The sequence below is a fragment of the Typopeltis vanoorti genome, chromosome 5 (genome assembly GCF_054136105.1).
Source record: "Typopeltis vanoorti isolate ZY-2024b chromosome 5, IOZ_Tvanoo_1.0, whole genome shotgun sequence".
NCBI lineage: Eukaryota > Metazoa > Arthropoda > Arachnida > Uropygi > Thelyphonidae > Typopeltis > Typopeltis vanoorti.
Genome location: NC_143553.1, coordinates 80,334,340 through 80,353,868, shown reverse-complemented (window position 1 = coordinate 80,353,868; position 19,529 = coordinate 80,334,340). Strand labels below are relative to the sequence as shown.

At 34.1% G+C, this 19,529-nt stretch overlaps 1 protein-coding gene across 1 annotated transcript in view; it reads left to right on the top strand.

The window, feature by feature from the left end:
- Positions 1 to 10,834, top strand: part of LOC150106590 (uncharacterized) — a 116,477-nt gene extending 105,643 nt beyond the window's left edge. Inside the window, exon 8 of the mRNA XM_090393437.1 lies at positions 8,032 to 10,834. Coding sequence (XP_090249563.1) covers positions 8,032 to 8,143 — 112 coding nt within the window. The 3' untranslated portion in view covers positions 8,144 to 10,834. The remainder of the gene's footprint in view (positions 1 to 8,031) is intronic.
- The last annotated feature ends 8,695 nt before the right edge of the window (positions 10,835 to 19,529 follow it).

Sequence of the window (19,529 nt, the reverse complement as noted above, 5' to 3'; positions counted from 1 at the left end):
TGTGGCTCTTTGGAAACCTAATTAATGCTCGGACAGGGTGGTTAATCCTAACTGCATAGTGTATTATGGCTGTCAATTATGTGTGTTTGTGTGTGTTCTAACCACTTTGCCTATGGCAGATCAGGACTGCCAGTCCTGATAAAAAAATATATAATTAATAATGTGTTTGTTTTCTCCAATTACAAGAGAGGGAGGAGAGCATACTTTACAGTAATGTACTCTTTGAAAGCAAAGTTATAAAACAGTAAGAAAACTAACACATTATTAATTTTATATTAAATATCACTCACCTTATGCCTATATAAAGATTGATTATCCATTCCATACAAGTCTTGCACACGAAGTTCTACATGAGGAATACTTAGGTGACAGTGATGATGATGACACAAAAAACGTCTCATATGGTTATTAGATTTTTCACACGAAGACGCACACATACACAACAGATAAATTTATTAATTGTACGGCATGATGATTATTCATTAAGTGGAAGTGCATCATCATAAAGGTCTTCATCTTTGTCATCTTCACATTTAGGAGGGGAAAGGGTTGGTCTTGCACTCTCAGGGGGTGGAAGAGGAGGCAGGCACACTCGGTGTAACTTTATGGAAATATGTCATAATTTGTCTGACATTTTTGCTTTTTCATTTCTCTAAAATATTTCTATACAATGCCAATCCTCCTTCCACTATTTGCTTTAGTTTCAGTGCCCGTATCATAGAAGGGTCCATGTTGTAAAAAGAAGTCGAACACAGTCGTGAATAATCATAACTCTTCTGCCAGATTGTCTAATGTTAATTTGTTTTCTGGCACTGGTTCAGACACACTTCTCATCTCCATCAAGTCGTCTTCTGTTAATTCCTCTGGTGTAGTGTCTATTAGTTCTTGAATTTCTCCAAGATCCATAACTTAACCCTTCATCCCCACCTTTTTTTGCCATAACCACAATCTCTCTCTCTCTCTCATGATTTCCTCAATTGACTCTCACAAATCCTGTGAAGTCATGCACAACATCTGAACACAGTTTTCTCCAGCAGAAATTTATTATTTCAGGCTTAATAGCTTTCACAGCTCTTTCTATAATAATGATGGTATCTTGAATGGTGTAATATCCTTCTAGACTTTCGCGATGTTCTCTCTATCGGGTTATTCTTCCATGGCATTGGTAATTTTTTCCATAGAGTACTGTGTGTGTGTGTGTGTGTGTGTAATGAGACTTGAAGGTCTTTATGATCCCCTGGTCTAGAGGCTGAATTAGAGACGTTTGGGGAGCAAGTAGACCACTTCGACATCTTTAGTGTTGAACTCATGGGGTTCTGGGTGGCCAGGGGCATTATCCAATATCAAAAGAACTTTAAAGGCACTCCCTTACTGGTGATTTACTTCCTGACTTCTGGGACAAACATCAATGGAACCAATCCAGAAAAAGGGTTCTTGTTGTACAACCAAAAGACTGGCGGCAGTTGTGGTTTATCTTTTTCCATGATTTCTGCTTTAAATCCTGGTGCTCACTTCTCATCCTTACTAATAAATGTCCTTTATGACATTTTTTCCCCCAGAATAGTGCACCTTTTGTCTGCATTAAAACCTGCTCATGCAGATATCCTTTCTCCTCAATTGCTGTAGCCGTGGCACAACAAAATTGTTTATCATATCATGATACCTCTTGGCAGGTGTCCTCAAAGAAGAATGGTTCAATGATAAACAAAGCTGTAAACCACCTGCACTAGACAGTGCAGTAACTTTGGGTTAATGCAAAGGAATTTATTGGATTGCATGTGGGCATTCACAGCTCCATTCAGGGGAATTTAATGTGAGCCTCATCTCCCCACAAAATCATCACGCCCACTCAGCAGCTAATGTCAGTCAACTTTCCTACATGCGCAACTCCTGTGTCAGGGTTATCTTGAATCTGTAGAATTTTCCAAACAGTTGTGTAAGACACATCCATCTATCTTGATACAGCACATGCACTACAGGAACCGACACTGTTATTCATGACCTACTCTGCAATGACAGTAGCAGCTTCATTCACTTGCTATGAACTGATTGTTTGAGACTTCTGCCAGGTCTAACTCCCAACGATCAATTTTCTTCAAAACAAGTAATCATTCGTCGCAGAGCACATGGAGATAGTGGACCTTATCGACATTTGTTCAAGTGATGAAATTTGCAGAGTATAGCAACAACATTCAATGGTTTTGGGTCAAGCCTGTCCAACACATGGCCTGCAGTGCACTTTTGTGCAAACTTACCTGTGGGTTTTGATTTTCACAAGTGAAAAAATAAAATAACAATTTGAATCGAATGCATATTAGATATTTTAATTCTCTCACTAATCAATAATCTCGATGTTGGTAATTTTATATGTTGTTTTTGCATCCCTATATACCCACATGTTTTTCAAATATTAGATGTATCAAAAAAGCATTCTTACACTGTTTTGTTCCAATGCACATGCTCCCAACGCTCACAGGGAATGTGAGCACGCGATTAGTGTTGTTCGTTTGTTCAGCTGTCAGTTGTGTCGCTGCCGCTCACCAAATTACTAGATACGCATTGTGATTTATTTCCATGTTATCTTTAGTAATCTACTTAATAAATTTTATTACAACTAATCGTCAAACAACCATGCCTAACGAGAAAAGAAAAATTGATGATGAAAAGTGAGTGTATCAAAGCCAATGGGAATCAGACTATGAACAACAAGAATAAAATTCAATGTCTTGTTTGTATGCAAGTTTTGTCAGTGCCTAAAGAGTCTAATGTGAAATGACACTACACTACATTACACAGTAAAACACTTGAGATGTATATTGGAGAATCAAGAAGTACCGTTATTGTAGAATATAAGAAGAAATTGACACCAAATGGGTTATTTTGCAAAACATAGCACTAAACAAAATTCAAGACTTGCTGCTTTGTACAAAGTAGCATTGCAGTTAGTGAAAGCAAAAAAGCGATTTAGTGATGGTGTGTTTGTGAAGAAATGTGCAATTGAAATGGGAAAACAATTTAATGAGCCGAAATTAGCTGAGAAGTTTGAAACAGTGGCATTATCTCAACAGACCGTTGCAAGACTCGCACAACACATGGATCAAGATGTATCAAAAAAGCTGTGTGATTTAATAGCAAAATGTGAGTATTTCTCATTGTGTGTGGATGAAAGCACTGATCAAGCAGACATAAGCCAACTTTTAATTTTTGTTCGAATATTCAAGAGGATTTTACTATTAATGAAGAACTCCTCAGTCTTATATCTTTACGTCGGACTATTAAATGTACTGATATTTTCGAAGCAGTTCAAAATTCTGTTATGGAGGATTTGATAAATGTTCCTGCATTGTAACAGATGGGATCAAAGCTATGGCGGAGAATGGAAGCGGCTTTTATGGACTATTGAAACAAAATAATTTAACTGCCCTACAATGCATTGCATAATTCACCAAGAAGCATCTGTGGAAAATATTTACGTCAAGTCAGTGCCATGAAAGTAGCTGTAAAAATAACTAATATTATATGAGGAGGTAATAGATCTCTGACTCATTGTAAGTTTCGCAGTTTCTTGAATGAAATGGATGCTGCATATGTCGATTTGCTCATTCATTCTGATATTCACTGGTTGAGTGCCAGAAAATGTCTGGAATGCTTTTTTGCTATTCAGAAAGAAATACCCATATTTCTTAAAAACAATGTGAAGTCTGACAGAAGAGAACTTGAAAATCAAATGCAAGATCCCATATTTTTATCAGATTTTGCATTTATAACAGATATGACCAACCATTTAAATGAGTTGAACTTAAAACCGCAGGGAAAAAACAGAATATTACGAACTTATATGGTCATTTGAATGGTAAATTGAAGCTTTTTAAATCAACATTGGCAGATTCAGCATTTGTTATATCAGATAAGGAGACTCCATTTGGATGTCATCTCTGTTTGTTGTCTCCTAAGCCATATGGTATAAGACAAATGAGGCTGCAGCTAAGTCATTTTGTCTGTTAAGATACCATCATCTGCCTGTCTGTTGCACTGATTACTGGCAGATTATATGACAAATCATCCTAGTGGCAAGCATCATGGAATTGAGAGAACAGTAAGCTGTACCACATTAAGCTTCAAATTATGGCAGTCTAGTATATGCTGGAACATAAAGAGGAAGTTGTGCTTGCTTAACTCTGCATTGTTCATAGTAATCTTACGCATGCTTTGAGGAATAATAACATGCCTATATGTAGTAATTTCCCTTATAGCATGGAAGCAAGCCTTTTCTTTTAAAAAAATACTTTCAAGTGATGCAGAATGTCACCAATAACCAATTTCTTTACCACCCAGATCACCAAATTCAGATAGATTTTTTCTGATTCATACATTATATTTAAAAATTTCTACAAAAGATTAATCTTTACAATTGTGCATGTATGTGTGTGTATATACATTAATGTTTTTTTAAAGTTAAACTATGAATGCACAGTACTATGGAAAAGATGAGACTATACACATTATTGCAACTCATGCCACAAAAAAACTTGCATTTTTGGAATGCCATGAATATATTCCTTGTACACATGAGGGTTTTCACTTCTCCTTAATCCTGACATTTTAACTTTACATTCATGTGAAATCCATTTTCACTGTACCATATATTATGAAATGTCTGGCAGTAATTTTTTTTTTTTTTTTTACTAGCAGCTGCAGTGGTAAGTAGAATCTATAGTTGGTATGGTTTTAGATATAACCATACCAACAGTTTGACACTTTTCTTACTTGTCATTATGTGAAATAACTCATTCATCTCATTAGTATAGTCAGGCTTGGTGCAAAACTTTCCCTAACTCATTCACTCTCTCCCCACTCACTAATGCCATTCTTTTCTTTTAGTATGATGTACACCAGTGTTTTTCAGAATGTTGATTTTGACCCACTAATGGGTCACGAGATTAATTTAGTGGATCTTGTTAGCATACATTGATTATCAAAAATAAATAAATGTGACATTGCAATTGTTTGGTAAAAAATTTCTAAATCGAGCTAGCAAACTCTCTTGCCACATGACACTCTCACTCTTTGACAGAACCTGCATGAAATCTGACACTGAAAGGAAAATGCTAATTTTTGTTGACTTTTTGTCATTGATTCGCTTTGGTATTTAATTTAATAAATTCATGTATTTCCATTGATGAGTTGCGATCAGAGGAATCAAAAAATACTGATGTACTGTACACAATATCCTGTTGAGGAAAAGGGGGGGAAATTGTGTGTGTGTTACATGTAAATAGATGGCCATGACTTGAAAAATGTTTGCTTGCTCACCAGTCAGGCAGTTAAAACTTGCTAGTCAGGCATCAGCTTAGATTGGAGTACCATGGTTGCCTATTATATCACGGTTGTGTGTCTGTGTGTACAGTTTTGGACGTGTTTAATTTATAAGCTTTTATTAATGCTTGCAATGGCTGATTTCTACACTGCAGTAACTAATAACGTATAAGCAGCTTGTTAACTTTTAGGTGGGAAATATATTTCATTGCCCAGGTAAAACCATCATCTCACTTATTGGAGGTTAGAAATGGCTTGAAAAAAATTCTGTTTGCCCTCTAGAAGGCTTTCTGAATTATGTAAAATAAATAAATAAAACAATTGAGCATAACTAATTATACATGGTAAATTTGAGGATGTGCTGTTTCCAATTTTTCCTGATATGCATAGTATATTGGTGAATTATGCCATCCTCATTCTGCATAATTTTTGTTGTGCATCACTTATTATAAATAACAATTACAATTGAGCACTTCGCAACATCCGTGCATACCTCAGGAAAGAGGTACGTACAGATGTTGTGACTTTCATACATTTTTTGTGTACATCACGTGTAATGTGTATCGATTTACCATGTGAAGGGATCTTATGCAGCATTTAAAAAAGCAGCCTCTTTTCTGATGGTAGACATTCATGTGATTGTATTAGCATTTTTTGATGTTTTAAAAAAACACCTGTATAATACACTACAAATTGAAAATCTGTTTATTTACTTTGAGCTCAGAAAGGGATAATGCCTTAGATTACTTTGAGTTTGGAAAATTAAACAAATAGTTTTTTGATGTATATAATACAATGAACAATAAATGCCATTGTCTGTTATTTATTAGTAATGTGTTTGTTCCATTTATAAATGTGATCAACAAACTTGAATTTCTGGAACTATCCCTTGATTCATATCCTCAAAATAGTTTAAAACACTGCAGGAAATTAAAATCAGAAAATAATTTTATATATCTTTTATATAAAATATGATATGTAAAATATATTTTACATATAAGATTATGGAGACATACTATGTTGAATAAATAAGGGAAGCTTCTCAGAAGTAAAATTACAAATGTGAAGCAGTTCTTTAGTATCATAATTTGGTCTGTAATTTCTGGCCAAACAGGACGTGATGTCACTTGCATTGGATCCATTATTCAGAATATAAAGACTAGATTACTGGAGCATTACTTTGCTGAGACTGCAATATTCCCACCTGATCTTTTTTAAAAAAAAGCCAACCAAAAAAAACACAATCACTTGCAATTAAAACAGATCCAACTGCACTGAACATTCATACTGTACATGCCAAATTATCATCTAAAATAATGTATTAGCTCATCTGTCAGCCAACACACAGCCCTGTTTGATATTCTGTTCATGTAAATATGTAGTGCTTTATTTCAACTAGTTTCGTGAAATGCTTTGTTTTTCACTTCATCAGGAAATAACACAAATAAACTAATTAAAGTAGTCCAGACTCTGTGTAAAATCATCCCTTGGATGCTTCAGCTGATTCTTTGAACACTTGAGTAAAAATGGTAATCTATGTGGAGCATTTTAGTTTTTTTGCCATTCTGCTTGGATGCTTTGTTTCTGTTGTATGTGTCACCAGCCTTAATTTGTGCTCTCTTTCATTCTCATCATCCTTGAAGTGTTCCAATTGGTGTGTGTATATATATCAAGATCTGCTTGTCTGTCCTATGTAGTATAGACCACAATTGCAACTGATCTTGTAGACACCAGATTTTTTTAAGTGGCAGATGTGGAGGTTTAGGAGTTTTGTTAGTGAAGCAATCTTACTGTTTAATCTGTTACTCATTGTATATATGGGAGGAACACTGCTCCTTTATAATCTTTGTTTTTAGTATAGTTCTTCAGATTGTTTTGGGGGTTGAAATAGAATTTTCTTTTACTAATGCTCTATTGTAGCCATTTTTTGGAAGGACTGAAATAAGATTCTGTAGCTCTTGGTTTCTTATCTATGTTGGTGAAAATTCTCTAGGCTCTATCATGTAAGGAATTGATGATGCCTGTTTTTTTGCGCTGGGTGGTGATGAGAAGTTGTGTGTAGGTAATGTCCTGTGTTGGTTGGTTTCCTATAGACTGAGAAGTGGAGTGTACTTTGTTGAGATATCTCAACTAGTGTATCCAAAATTGGTAATAACCTATTTGTTTCTAATTCAACAGCAGTGAATTTAATTCAAGGATGAATGTTGTTCAGGTACGTGATTAAATCTAATTGGGTAATAATAAAAGGCCAGATAGTAAAAATATGATCAACAAATTTTTGGTTGTGCTCCTTGATGCTGGTGGGACTATTTTATCAAATCACTTCATGAATAGGTCAGCTAACAATGGAGAAAAAGGGAGAGCCCATTGATAGCTTCTTTCTGTTCAAAATAATCTTCAGATTTGAAAAAAGTACTATTGATACAGTGTTTAAAGAGATCCACTATGTCTGGTTAAATGATTTACTATGTCCAGGCTTGCAATTAAGTCACTAGAAGCTAATGTGATGTCTTTGACATTTTTTATGAAGTGTATGGTGTTCTTTACAAAAGAGGATTGTTTACCTGATGTAAAGTTTCAGTAGGTTTTCTATAAATAAATATTATTTTTTATTTATAACTAAGCAAATTCAATTCAATCTTTAAATACATTAAAAATTGATATTAAAACTTAGATTATAAACATTTGTGAAGTTTATAAATTTTATCATTACAGCTGTAATGAAAGAGGACACATTGCTCGCAACTGCCGCGCTTCTCGTAACAGTAAATGTTTCCACTGTGGTGAGTTGGGTCACCTTGCTCGTGAATGCGAGATGAAAGCCTAACCCTGCTCCTTGCCCACGCCGCAGCCTACCGTGTGTGTTTGATCATTGGCAGCAAATATCATTGGATGCTCTGGATTCCCTGAGTACCATGGCCTCGGAGGCAACCTTTCCTTGCGTCCAGTCGGCAGAACGCCTGGAAGTTATGCATGTGTTTGATGCTGGCGAGCTATATCCTTCACATTATCACCGCTACTCTTGCTGTTGTTGGGTCGAGTGTGTTTCCCCAGTAACAGGACAGTGGTGAGAAGCACATGTAACCATTAAATATTTTGTTGTTGCTGAATAAAACAAAAACATTTTGAAGTTATGGCTTTGCACATTTCATTTTTTTTTTATATTACTCTTTTTTTTTTTGGGAGGTATTTTCACAGTATTGTAACCTTATAAAGCAAAGTAGAAATATATATGTAGATAGGTATATAGATGCCACATCAAGTGTACTTGGTTTTCCAAACATTTGTTATATGTAAAGTTCTTAATTGTGAGATACTCCTTTAAATTATGCTGTACTCACAAATCCTCCCCTTTCATTTTTATTATAAATCAACATTTAAAATGACCAGTTCACTATTTTATGGGTAGTGAGAGTAGTGGTAGAAAACAGTCCATGGAATCAGTAATGGGAAAAAATCTTAAATCAAAATTATTTTCCATTTGACTGGAACAGAGCATAATTGGTCTATAGACTTGTTAGAGTGAAATGATTTTTCTTCATTCGTAAGTATTTGTGAAAGCTGTGATCAATGCCTTTTTTTTATCATGGCTTTCATGGGAAAATGAATAAGTAAAATATGAGAAGTTGAGAATTATTTGCATCAGTGTTTCTGATAACAAAGATTTAAATTGGCTAATTTTGTATTTTGGTCGTGCAATTAGCTTATTTGGTCAAAAACTTTGTTCTGTTTCATTCAGTGGAAAAATATTCACAGACTAGCAGGAGATTTGATTAATTGTCCCTCTTGTGGTACTTTTGTGCCCTCAACATTAAAGCCTCTTGCAGTGATAGAGGAGATTGGAGGTTGTGTTGTCGTGGGAGGAGAGATTCATATGTTTTACACTTTGTGGATGAGTATGCAGTTCTGGAGTTAAAAAATGTTTTCCCTTTATGCTGAGTATAAGAATATTATAAAAATAGACTTACCTTGAGTGCAAGTTGCTTTGCTTTGTTTGAAACTTGAGGTGTATTGTTTTTATTCCTTACTAAAAATTTATAAAATTTATTTTAATTTTTTTATACAGTACTTGCATAATATGATACATGAAATCGTCGCATTTGGGGATTTGTTTTACATGCAAATAAGTTGTAAAAGTTAAAATGTCAATTAAATGAAGGGGTGTTCAAGGAATTCTTGCAGTGTGTGTGTATGTGTATTTGACTTCAGTTTCCTTGTGTGTTTTAGATTGAAACTGCCTTTTGTGTTATCACTGAAATATAGTTTTTGGTATTAAAACTATTTTAAGAAAAATTCCATTTAGTTCTCTTGTTGTTTAAAGAGTACGAAATGGTTTTGTTGTTAAGTGTATAATTATCCATAGTAGAGTTTACTTATAAAATGCATTTTCCAAGTGAAGTTTGTTACAAGTTATAGATTATTATTACCTGATCAAGATACCTATGGTAAAATCAGCTGTTACACATTGTTAAATTTCAAGTCTAGACTGTTGTGTATGATGCAATTTTCAATATGTGAATGTTATATTGGTGTGAGCAAAGTTGTTAAGCAAATGACAATAGGTTTATTTTGAAAAAGATCTTAACTTATTAAAGGGAGGAGAATTACTTTTATATAAATATTTAAATGTTATCTTTTCCAATTTTAGAATTGCTTCTTTTTAAAGCCCTATAAAATGTTCTGTGTCTTTTAAAATTATTTCCCCCAGTTGACTTAATATAGCCTTGAAGATAGCTTTCCAGTATAATTGTCTTTGTGTATGATGTGTTATGAATTGTCGCATAAGGCTGCCATGTTTCATGCTTAAAATTGTTTTATATTGTGGAGCCTATCTTAAATTTGAATACAACAGAAAAAATATTTTTGATTTTATTTTTCATGTGCTGTATTATTTTTAATAAGTAGCGTGCATTTTTTTGTTATTTCACCATCTGGTTTATTGTTAAGCATATTTTGTATGTGTTTGCAGGAAGATAAATTTAAAATCAGCAGTTATTTTACTGATATAAATAAAAACAAATGTTCTGTATTTTGTTGCTCTTACCTTTGGATATGGTGGACATATTTTAACAGCTATCAAGTTTTGTTTATTTAAATTTTAAGTACTCTAAAAGTCAAAAGAGTATGTGAGATCTGAACAGCAGTTTTCTGTAAAATTCAATTTGTTATAGTGTGGATAGTTACTCTGTAAAGCAGGATATTATGTTGAATATTTTAATGCCAAGTAGATTTAGTGGGTTATTTAAATGGAAATTAAAGTGCAATACTGAACTTGAATCTGTGAAAGTAGTTGATACTTAAGCACAGAAAAGCGAGTTATTACAAGATTAGTTTTTAATTAAAACTGCAAATTTCTGTGATTAAAACTGATAATTGTGTGTAAATATAAAAGGAAGAGATGGAAGATTTGGGTGGATTTTTTAAATATTGCACAGTATAGATCCGGTTATAAATATCCCAGATATTAAATGTATACATATGGCTGTGTAATGAAATAAACTTATTCTTCACCCCTGTTTTTCTCCATCTAATGGATTTACATATTATACTTTTACAAGTATTAAAAGTTGTGTGTTCTGTATTGCTTATATAAAATGAGAGGCAGCATACTTAATGTTCATCTTCACATATTACATGAATACAACAAAATGCTTAAAACAAGTTAAGTGGTAATTCAAAATTGTATAATATGCCAATATTAGTAAATTCCATCCAAAAATTGCAGACTGACATCACTTTGTTTTTAATGTAAGATAAACTAAGGTCATACAATTTGCAGATACTTTGGTATTGATTATTCATTCATGCTACTTTTCTCCTTTCTTGATCTTGATACACCCCAATGGATCTGCAGATTATACCACCTCAGTGGTATATCTGTGCCATTTGATGATATTACCTGATTACCAATGCCAAGTTTCTTTGTAATATAATATCATTTCTAGTTTTGCTACTGATGTCATTTGTGATCTCCAGTCTTTGATCAACTGCTTCATTCTTAATCCATCTTCTAGATCCATAAGTTAAAATTGGTCTTAATATCTTCTTGTATGCAGCTAATTTTGTGTTTGACTACTTTCTCTCATAATCCTTATAAATTTATTCAACTGATTTTCACAGCTCCTCAAATATCCCAGTTAGAGTACTGAAAACTTGATTGGCTTGTGAATATAACATTGCATTAAGAACTCAGTTTGGTATTCTGGTTTTGATGCAAGTTTAATGTTGCTACTTTGTTAATGTTTAATAATAAGGTGTATAATGGTGGGACAGTATGCAACCAAGCCTTACACCCTATTATTATATTCTAGGTGTCATTTACCATAACAGCTTTTATTTGGTTTCCCCCTATGAAAAGCTGAACAAGAACTACTTTTTTCATATCCAGATTTGCAAAAATTTGATATAGTTCCTTAATATTTGTTTTAAAACACATTCTGGTTTGACATATTTATTCTAAATCCAGGAAAAGTGGGAAAATCTCCAAGATTTTCCCTAAATGTATCCAGGTCGTGTGCAATATCTGTCGGTTTATATGTTCTCAGACTAGTTTGTCTGTTCTGCAGGGAAAAAGGAGTTTCCAGGAGGGAAAGAACCCTTTCACCTTCATATGAGACTGGCTAACTCACCTTCAGTTGAAATACTTTACAAATTTGACTATCGACTTAAATTATTTAAGGAATTTGCAACATATATAGGAATATTAATTAAAAGAAACTTTAATGAATACTTCCTATAATTCGGCAATGCCACATTGCCATCTTCATGGGAACATACAAATATGGCATGCATGCATGTAGGAATTACAAAAAGCAAATGATGCAGAAGATAAACTACTCTTGTTCCTAAAGTCCTAATGGTGCCCCCTAGTGGGCTATATTGGGCTGATGTTCTCATGATGTAAGTCCCAAATTTGTTGAGGTTTGGAACGTTTTTTAGAGCTGAAGCTGATTCTATGAATAGTCTTTCATACTTGTACTTGCTGCAGTGTATACCTTTGGCTTTCTTCCAACGTATTCTGTGGTGGGTATCCAGAGTGGCTGTACTGGTAAAACCAGATGTAGTCCTTGTGTTCTGAAATCCTGATGTTTGCTGTTTGGCCAAATTAGGACAGTTTACAGCTGCAAATTCCTTAAATAATTTAATAGTCGTGTTACCAATGTATAAACCTTTCTACAAGAAAAATTTGACCATCAAATTTGAGATTTGAATTCAGCGTTTTCTGATTAATACTTGGAAAATATCTGATTGATATTTTCCAAGTAAAATTTATACATTTTACAGATGCATCAGTTTTACTTGGAACACTCAGTAAATTATTCTAAATTGTGTAATAATTCAGACTTATCTGAAACCTCCATGTTTGAGTGTCTAGTTAAATATTACTTTAGCAGCCGTTCCACATTCAGCTTTTTGAGTTTTTTTCTCCCTTTAGTATTGGAGAGAGAAAGGGCTATCAGAAATCATTTTGATAGAAATACAGACAGCATTCCCCCTGAATATGTCATACAACTTGTTTAATGATTTTTCTAGGTAATTTTACTGCAGATGTTCAGAATCTGTCCAGTTTTTATATATTTTTTCATCATCATCAAATTCCTGCCATGTACCCTCAAGGGGTGTACAGGATATGATAGTACTACATGAAAATAATTACATCATTATTAATTTCCTATCTACAATTTTCCTCCAAATCAGTCTGTTACTTGTCAGGACTCCAACATTATCAGATCTTATATTTCTATCGTCTAAAGCACTTTGTACCGTATCAATCCACCTATATCTTGGTCTTCCTCTGGGTCGTTTTGCTGCCAACCTGGCAGAGAACACTTGTTTTGCTAATCTTTCCTTGCCCATTCTGTTTAAGTGACCATACCACCTGAGATTAGCTCTGCTAATGCATTCCTGGATGCTGACTATCAGTTCTTTCCTAATATTCTCGTTTTTAATATGATATTGCCATTGATGCCATCTGTTCATGCCTATAATCATTCTCAGGACTATCATATCTGCGGTCTCTAGTCTTTGGTCAAGTGTTTTACTTCTGACCCAGCTCTCAGATCCATAAGTTAAAACTGGTTTGAACACTGTCTTGTATGCTAATTTAGTGTTCCGACTAATTTCTCTCTTATTCCATATGAATTTATTCAACTGACTTCCTACCATACCGGCTTTGTTGATTCTGTTGTCTATTTCCATATTTAATTTACCATCTTCAGTAAAAATTGTGCCTAAGTAGCTGAAATGTTTTACTTGTTCCACAGGTTCTCCATTCACAACATAGTTGACATTTTCAATGATTCTGCCTATTTTCATTGTCTTTGTCTTTTTATTTTATTGCTGACCTTCATACCATATCTATTACAACTGCTATTCAATTTAGTCAGAGAATCTTGCAGACTTGTAGCGGATTTATTTAGAAGTATAACATCATCCGCATAAAGCAAAGAGCTGACATTAACATCTCCAATTTTGATATCAGGTTTAATACCACTTTCCTTCATAATGTTATCCATATAGATAATGAATAACAGAGGGGATAATGTACATCCTTCTCTCACACCAGATTTAACATTAAACCATCTTCCTGTACTTCCTTCAATTCTAACTGCTGACTTACAACTCATTTTTTTATTTTTTTTTAATTTTCTTACCTTCATTTCTGATATTTATCTTCTATATTCCTCCTTTCCATGGCATACTTAGATAAAATGAGAAAAATACATATACAGGGTGTTCGGGATAAATTTGACATATTTATAATTAATTATATTTTTCCGTAAGTTACATGTATTAACACACACTTCTCTTCATTTAAAAGTTTGGACCCTTCTTCATTCATATACAAGATGTCAGAAAGGATGGATAGCTGGAACCCACCTGAATCATGGAAGAGAATAACTTGTATCATGATGATTCGTGCCCGCCATCAAAATAAGGATATTACGACTGCTGCCCAATGCTCCCTGAATACAGTAAAAACAATCAGGCATGAACTAGAGACTTGCAATGGTGACTACGAGGATGTAGCAAGAAGAAAGATCCCTAGCAGACGATCTGATTGCGTTCGTACAGCAGAATTGCTCGCAAATCTGCAGGAACAGGTGTTGAAGAACCCTGGCATTGGAATTCGGCCTTTGTTCGTGGAGTTGCTAACTGTAGTCAAGCCCTGGATAACAAGGGTAGCCAATGGTAGGCCGTATGTATGGCAGCAGGATTCGGCCCCTTGCCACACCTCTGGGAAAAGTCAAAAATGGTTGTCTGAAAATTTCTACGACTTCACCAGTCCAAATGTTTGGCCTCCAAACTCCCCAGACCTTAACCCCATGGATTATTTTGTATGGGGCGCAGTTGAAAAAGACACCAATCGCACTTCCAGTAATACAAAAGCCCAGTTAATGGATAAAATTAAAACAGTTTTTGCAGCCCTTCCCAGGGAGACTAGCATCAGCTTGTTCGAGGTTCCGAAGCAGAATTGAAGCTGTGATCGATGCTAATGGTGGTTATTTTGAGTAAATCTTGTTGATAGTATTGTAATTAACTCTGCCTGTAATGTTTTTTTGTCAATTCATTAAATTTAATAGATACAAAGAAGATTTTCTTTTTCCTTACGAAACTGTCAAATTTATCCCGAACACCCTGTATATATAGATACCTTTCATGTTATGTTCTTTTAAGAATATATCGATATGTTCCTTCACATTACAGTGCTCATTTTTATCTTGCCCAAAATTTGAAGGATGATCACATCCTCTGAAATCGTCTTTGTATTGAACAAGTGTGAAGATATCACTCTCAACAACATATCAACGTAAGACATATTTCTTTTGTACTGAGTTTGTTGGAACCAAGATGATTGATGGAGGTGGCATGCTGTTCCATCTTGCAAACAGGTAAACTAGCCAGAAGAATACATGCTTTATGCTGTACTAGGGTAATGTATGACATGGCAGCCCACAGTGAATGTGTTACTTTCAACACTTGTGATCACTGGAATTGTTCTGATCAAAAGTGCATATAGAATTCTTATCATTTGGACTCATCCAACCAAAAAATTTTATAGACCTAAACCATAGATATGTTACAATGGTACAACATTAACATATCAAGTTTCTGCAGAATAAACAACTTAAGTCTATTTAAGTTCAGTTTCACTTATTGCCCTTGATAGCTAAGCAGTGGGATGTTTGAGTAAATTTGTTGTGCCAAAAAGTAACCTTGATTTTGTCAGACCGGAGTACTTTTCAGATATCAGTGCAACAGCTTCCAGGCTAAAATAAAATTATAGTTTATTGAAAATAGGAAAAGTAAGAATAATATATGAGCGTGACTGGAAAAATTTTAGTGGCATATCCTGGTCCTTCCTAATGAGATTTTAAAGGTTATCAGATTCCCAAGATTAGATTGTAATAATATATCTGCATTTTATTTTATATATATATATATATGTATGTTTTTGTCGGGAATTGACTTATATTTCAGTTGCCAAATATGTCTGGGCATGCCCTAATCATTCATCAAAATCATGTATTGTAGAAGTACATATCAGTACTTCAAATAGAAAAATACACCAAAACCTAGTAGATGATATTCAACCAGGAATACCAATTCCCTGTTAAAAAGGAATTAGACTGGATGCAAGAATTACAGAATTCTTCAAGTGTTCCAAGTAAGATTGGAAAAGGCATAAAACAAGGTGCCACGAGAAAAGCTTTTCAAAATTCAAAACGACGATTATATGGGGTAAATGGAACATTGTAAAGAGCAATGCGTGCTATATTTAAGTTGTAAGTCAGTTGAAGGAAATACATAAAGATAGTTTGTAAAACCAGGTGTAAGACAACGATGCGAGTTATCTCCACTTATTCATCTATATGGACCACGCGTGATGAAAGAAAGTGACATTAAACTTGGTATTAGAATCTGATATAACAAACATCTCTTGACTATGCAGATGTAGTACTAAACATCTGGTGCAAGTCTCCAGGATTTTCTCTTAATTGAATAATAGCTATAACAAATTTGACATGAAAATCAGCAATAAAAAGCCAAAATTATGAAAATAGGATAAGTAAAATATTTCAGCTGTTTAGGCATAGTTTTAAGTAAAAATGGTAAACTATGGAAATAAACAGAATAAGCAAAACTCGGTAGCCAGTTTTAATAAATTTTATGTAGAATCAGACATTAGCAAAAACATCTATCAGTATACTAGGCAGTGTTCAAACCAGTTTTAAGTTATGGATCTTAGAGTTGAATTAGAAATAAAACACTTAAAGATTACAGACAACAAATAGAATTATATTAAAAATAAAGACGTTAGGAAGGAACTTAATATAGTTTGCGTTCAAGAATGTGAGCAGGGCTAATCTAATGTAGTACGATCACTTAAACAAAATTGGAGAAGAAAGGTTAGAAAAAGACCCTGCATGAGACCAAGATCTAAGTGGATTAATTCAGTCAGAAGTGCTGTAGACGAAGGAAATGTTACCACAATATTGGAGTGCTAACAGGTAATTGACTAATTTCGAGGGAAATAGTTGATAGGAGATTAATAATAATGTAAACATATAATCGTGTGGTACTGTCATAGTAACCTGAACTTAAGGGTACATATCAACTACCCCACACACACACACACACTACTTTTCTATCCTCACAAACCCTATAGCACATCACTGATGCAGGAAAAGATATACATCTGTAAATTATGTGCAAGTAAACAGTTGAAATAAAAGAGTTTAATTAGAGAATCCTCTGTTTTATAAAATGTACTGATATATACACAGTCTGAACCAAAACACTGCCTACTTATTTGCACATCTGGTCTCCTTTGGCTGAGATAACCACTTGTCTTGACAGGTGGAGAGGATCCACAGGCAGATGACATCAAGATAGATTAGTGGAATGATTGCTGTGAGGATAAGCTGAAGGCATATGGGTTACAAAAATTAGTTGGTGGAGGAGAGGGAATGTGACAAGCATCTAATTTCATAAAGGATTTTACTGAATAGATGCGGAAGAAATTTTTGATATTGTTTAATTTAGATTAAAAGTTGTGGTCACAGCAACTTGAAATCTTCAAGATAATTCTGAATCTGAATTTATTATCAGTGAATGAATTAAAGGATAGATATGATAGTCAATATGTGAATAATGGTTAGTGTAGACATCTCACAATGTCTTGTAATTACATTGATATTTGCTAGGATACAATAAAAAGTTTGGAAGTGTAAATTATACTTGGGAGGAGTTACACTGATACTAGCAGTGGAAAGCTGCTAGTACCAGTGCAAATCAAATCAGGTGAATGTGCTTTCGTGATGACCAGTTACTGAATCTCATAGAGTGAAACCAAAATGTTTATAAAAGAAAAACGGAAATTTTTAACATATTAATTTTAATAAAATCTAATTTTGTTTTTGCATGTCTTTTATTTTAATCAACTTATAATGCTGAACTACTGTGAAAATGAAAGGTTTCGTGTTTTTAATGTAAAGAATTTAGAGATGAATGAAGAACACATAATTTTAGAAATCACAGTAAATAAAAATAAACCTTTAATACTTTTTATTTCGCCAAATGGAACACAAAACTCTTTTCAGCTGTAATTTTTTGAAGCTTGTTTGATAGCTGGTCAGTAGTCATTCATTGGTAATTGAGTTCAGTGAAGAGAATGCACATATTCTACAGTTCGATTTTTCTGAGTTGCTAGGCTAAATCCTGTCTTTCCGATTTAAAATATCTGCATATGCAAAAGTTATAAATCTGATACGAGTTAAAAACAAGCCTAGAAAAAGCGTATCAATTTGGCAGATTGAATCGAGCTTTTCTTTTTGGCTGTCTAGTACCATGAAAAGTCCTACAAGACTACAGAAACCGGCACTATTAACTTTCAAAACATTGCTTTTCTGCGAATTCTGCAAACGATTTTTCTTAGTTGCCATCACTAGCAATCATATTACTGGAATGTCTAGGAGAGAGAAAGCCTGCTTGCCTGCGCGAAAAATGGACTGTTTCTTGAGTATATAATCTGCGATAAGTACTGATGTGTGATGGGTTCGCAACTTATCGTGTGTGAGTACCACATTAAAAATAAAAATAAAAAACTATGCTTGATAATTATAAAGTTCTGGAACTTCAAAATAACATGCAACTAATGAACGTGGATTTTAAAAAAGAGTTTATTTATTGCACTGTACATACACAATTGCAGCTGTCACTCTCCTAACAGATTTCCATTAAATTTCGACTGGGCTTGGAAATATGCCTAGAAATTTTCGGCCCATTACTGTACCAAATTGACAGTTCCTGGAATGATGGTTGGTCACACTCTCAATTCAAGATTCTCCACGATTTAGATGGAGACCCCCCCCCCCCCTTGTAGAGAAGTCTAACCTTTACTTTCCTCAGATCATATTGGAGCAGCACTTGTGCTCTAACACTGCATTATCTCGTTGATATTCAATTAGATTGTTTTCATAGAAGTGTCAGGGTAGATAACACAGAATTGTAATAACATATTGCATAATAATTCATAGTTCAATTTTCCGATCCATACGGATTGAGTCTTGGTCAGGTCTGGTTTTAAAAGTTGCAAGGCCCAATATATCATACTGCTAGTGTGATTTCGAGGTAGGATTTTTTTTTCAAATGAAGTATCAAACTGCTTCTAGTCCAAACCAAAGGAGAATCACCACACCACTATGTTAATTCCAGAGACTTACGAAAGGACTTAAATCGATTGAACCTGTTTGCAAGCAGAAGCTACAATATTCTAACAATCAACTCTAACCACGTCAAAGATTTGCATCACTAAAGCAAGCCTTAACATTGTTTAGCATGATGTACAGCTTCTTCACAACAGCTATTACATTCACTGAATAATGTTTTTTTACAAATTTCTACAGCAATGGACTCCATGAAGTTTTGGTTATCTGCTGATTCAGAATGGGCAACCACATACAGTTTCCAACACTGTCTTATGCATTTAATTTTTATGTGATCATGAAGTCATGAAGATCACATAAAATTTATGTGATCTTCATGACTATTTGAACATTATGTTTCTATTTTAATTCCAATTACAAGTTATTCGTTTGTATTGAATGTTCTGGTTGTACTGCAGTCCAGGGAATAATTGCATATGATAACATGTAATAACTCTTTGTTTCTCCTATTTATATCATTCTACATAGCTGTGGTCATTCATT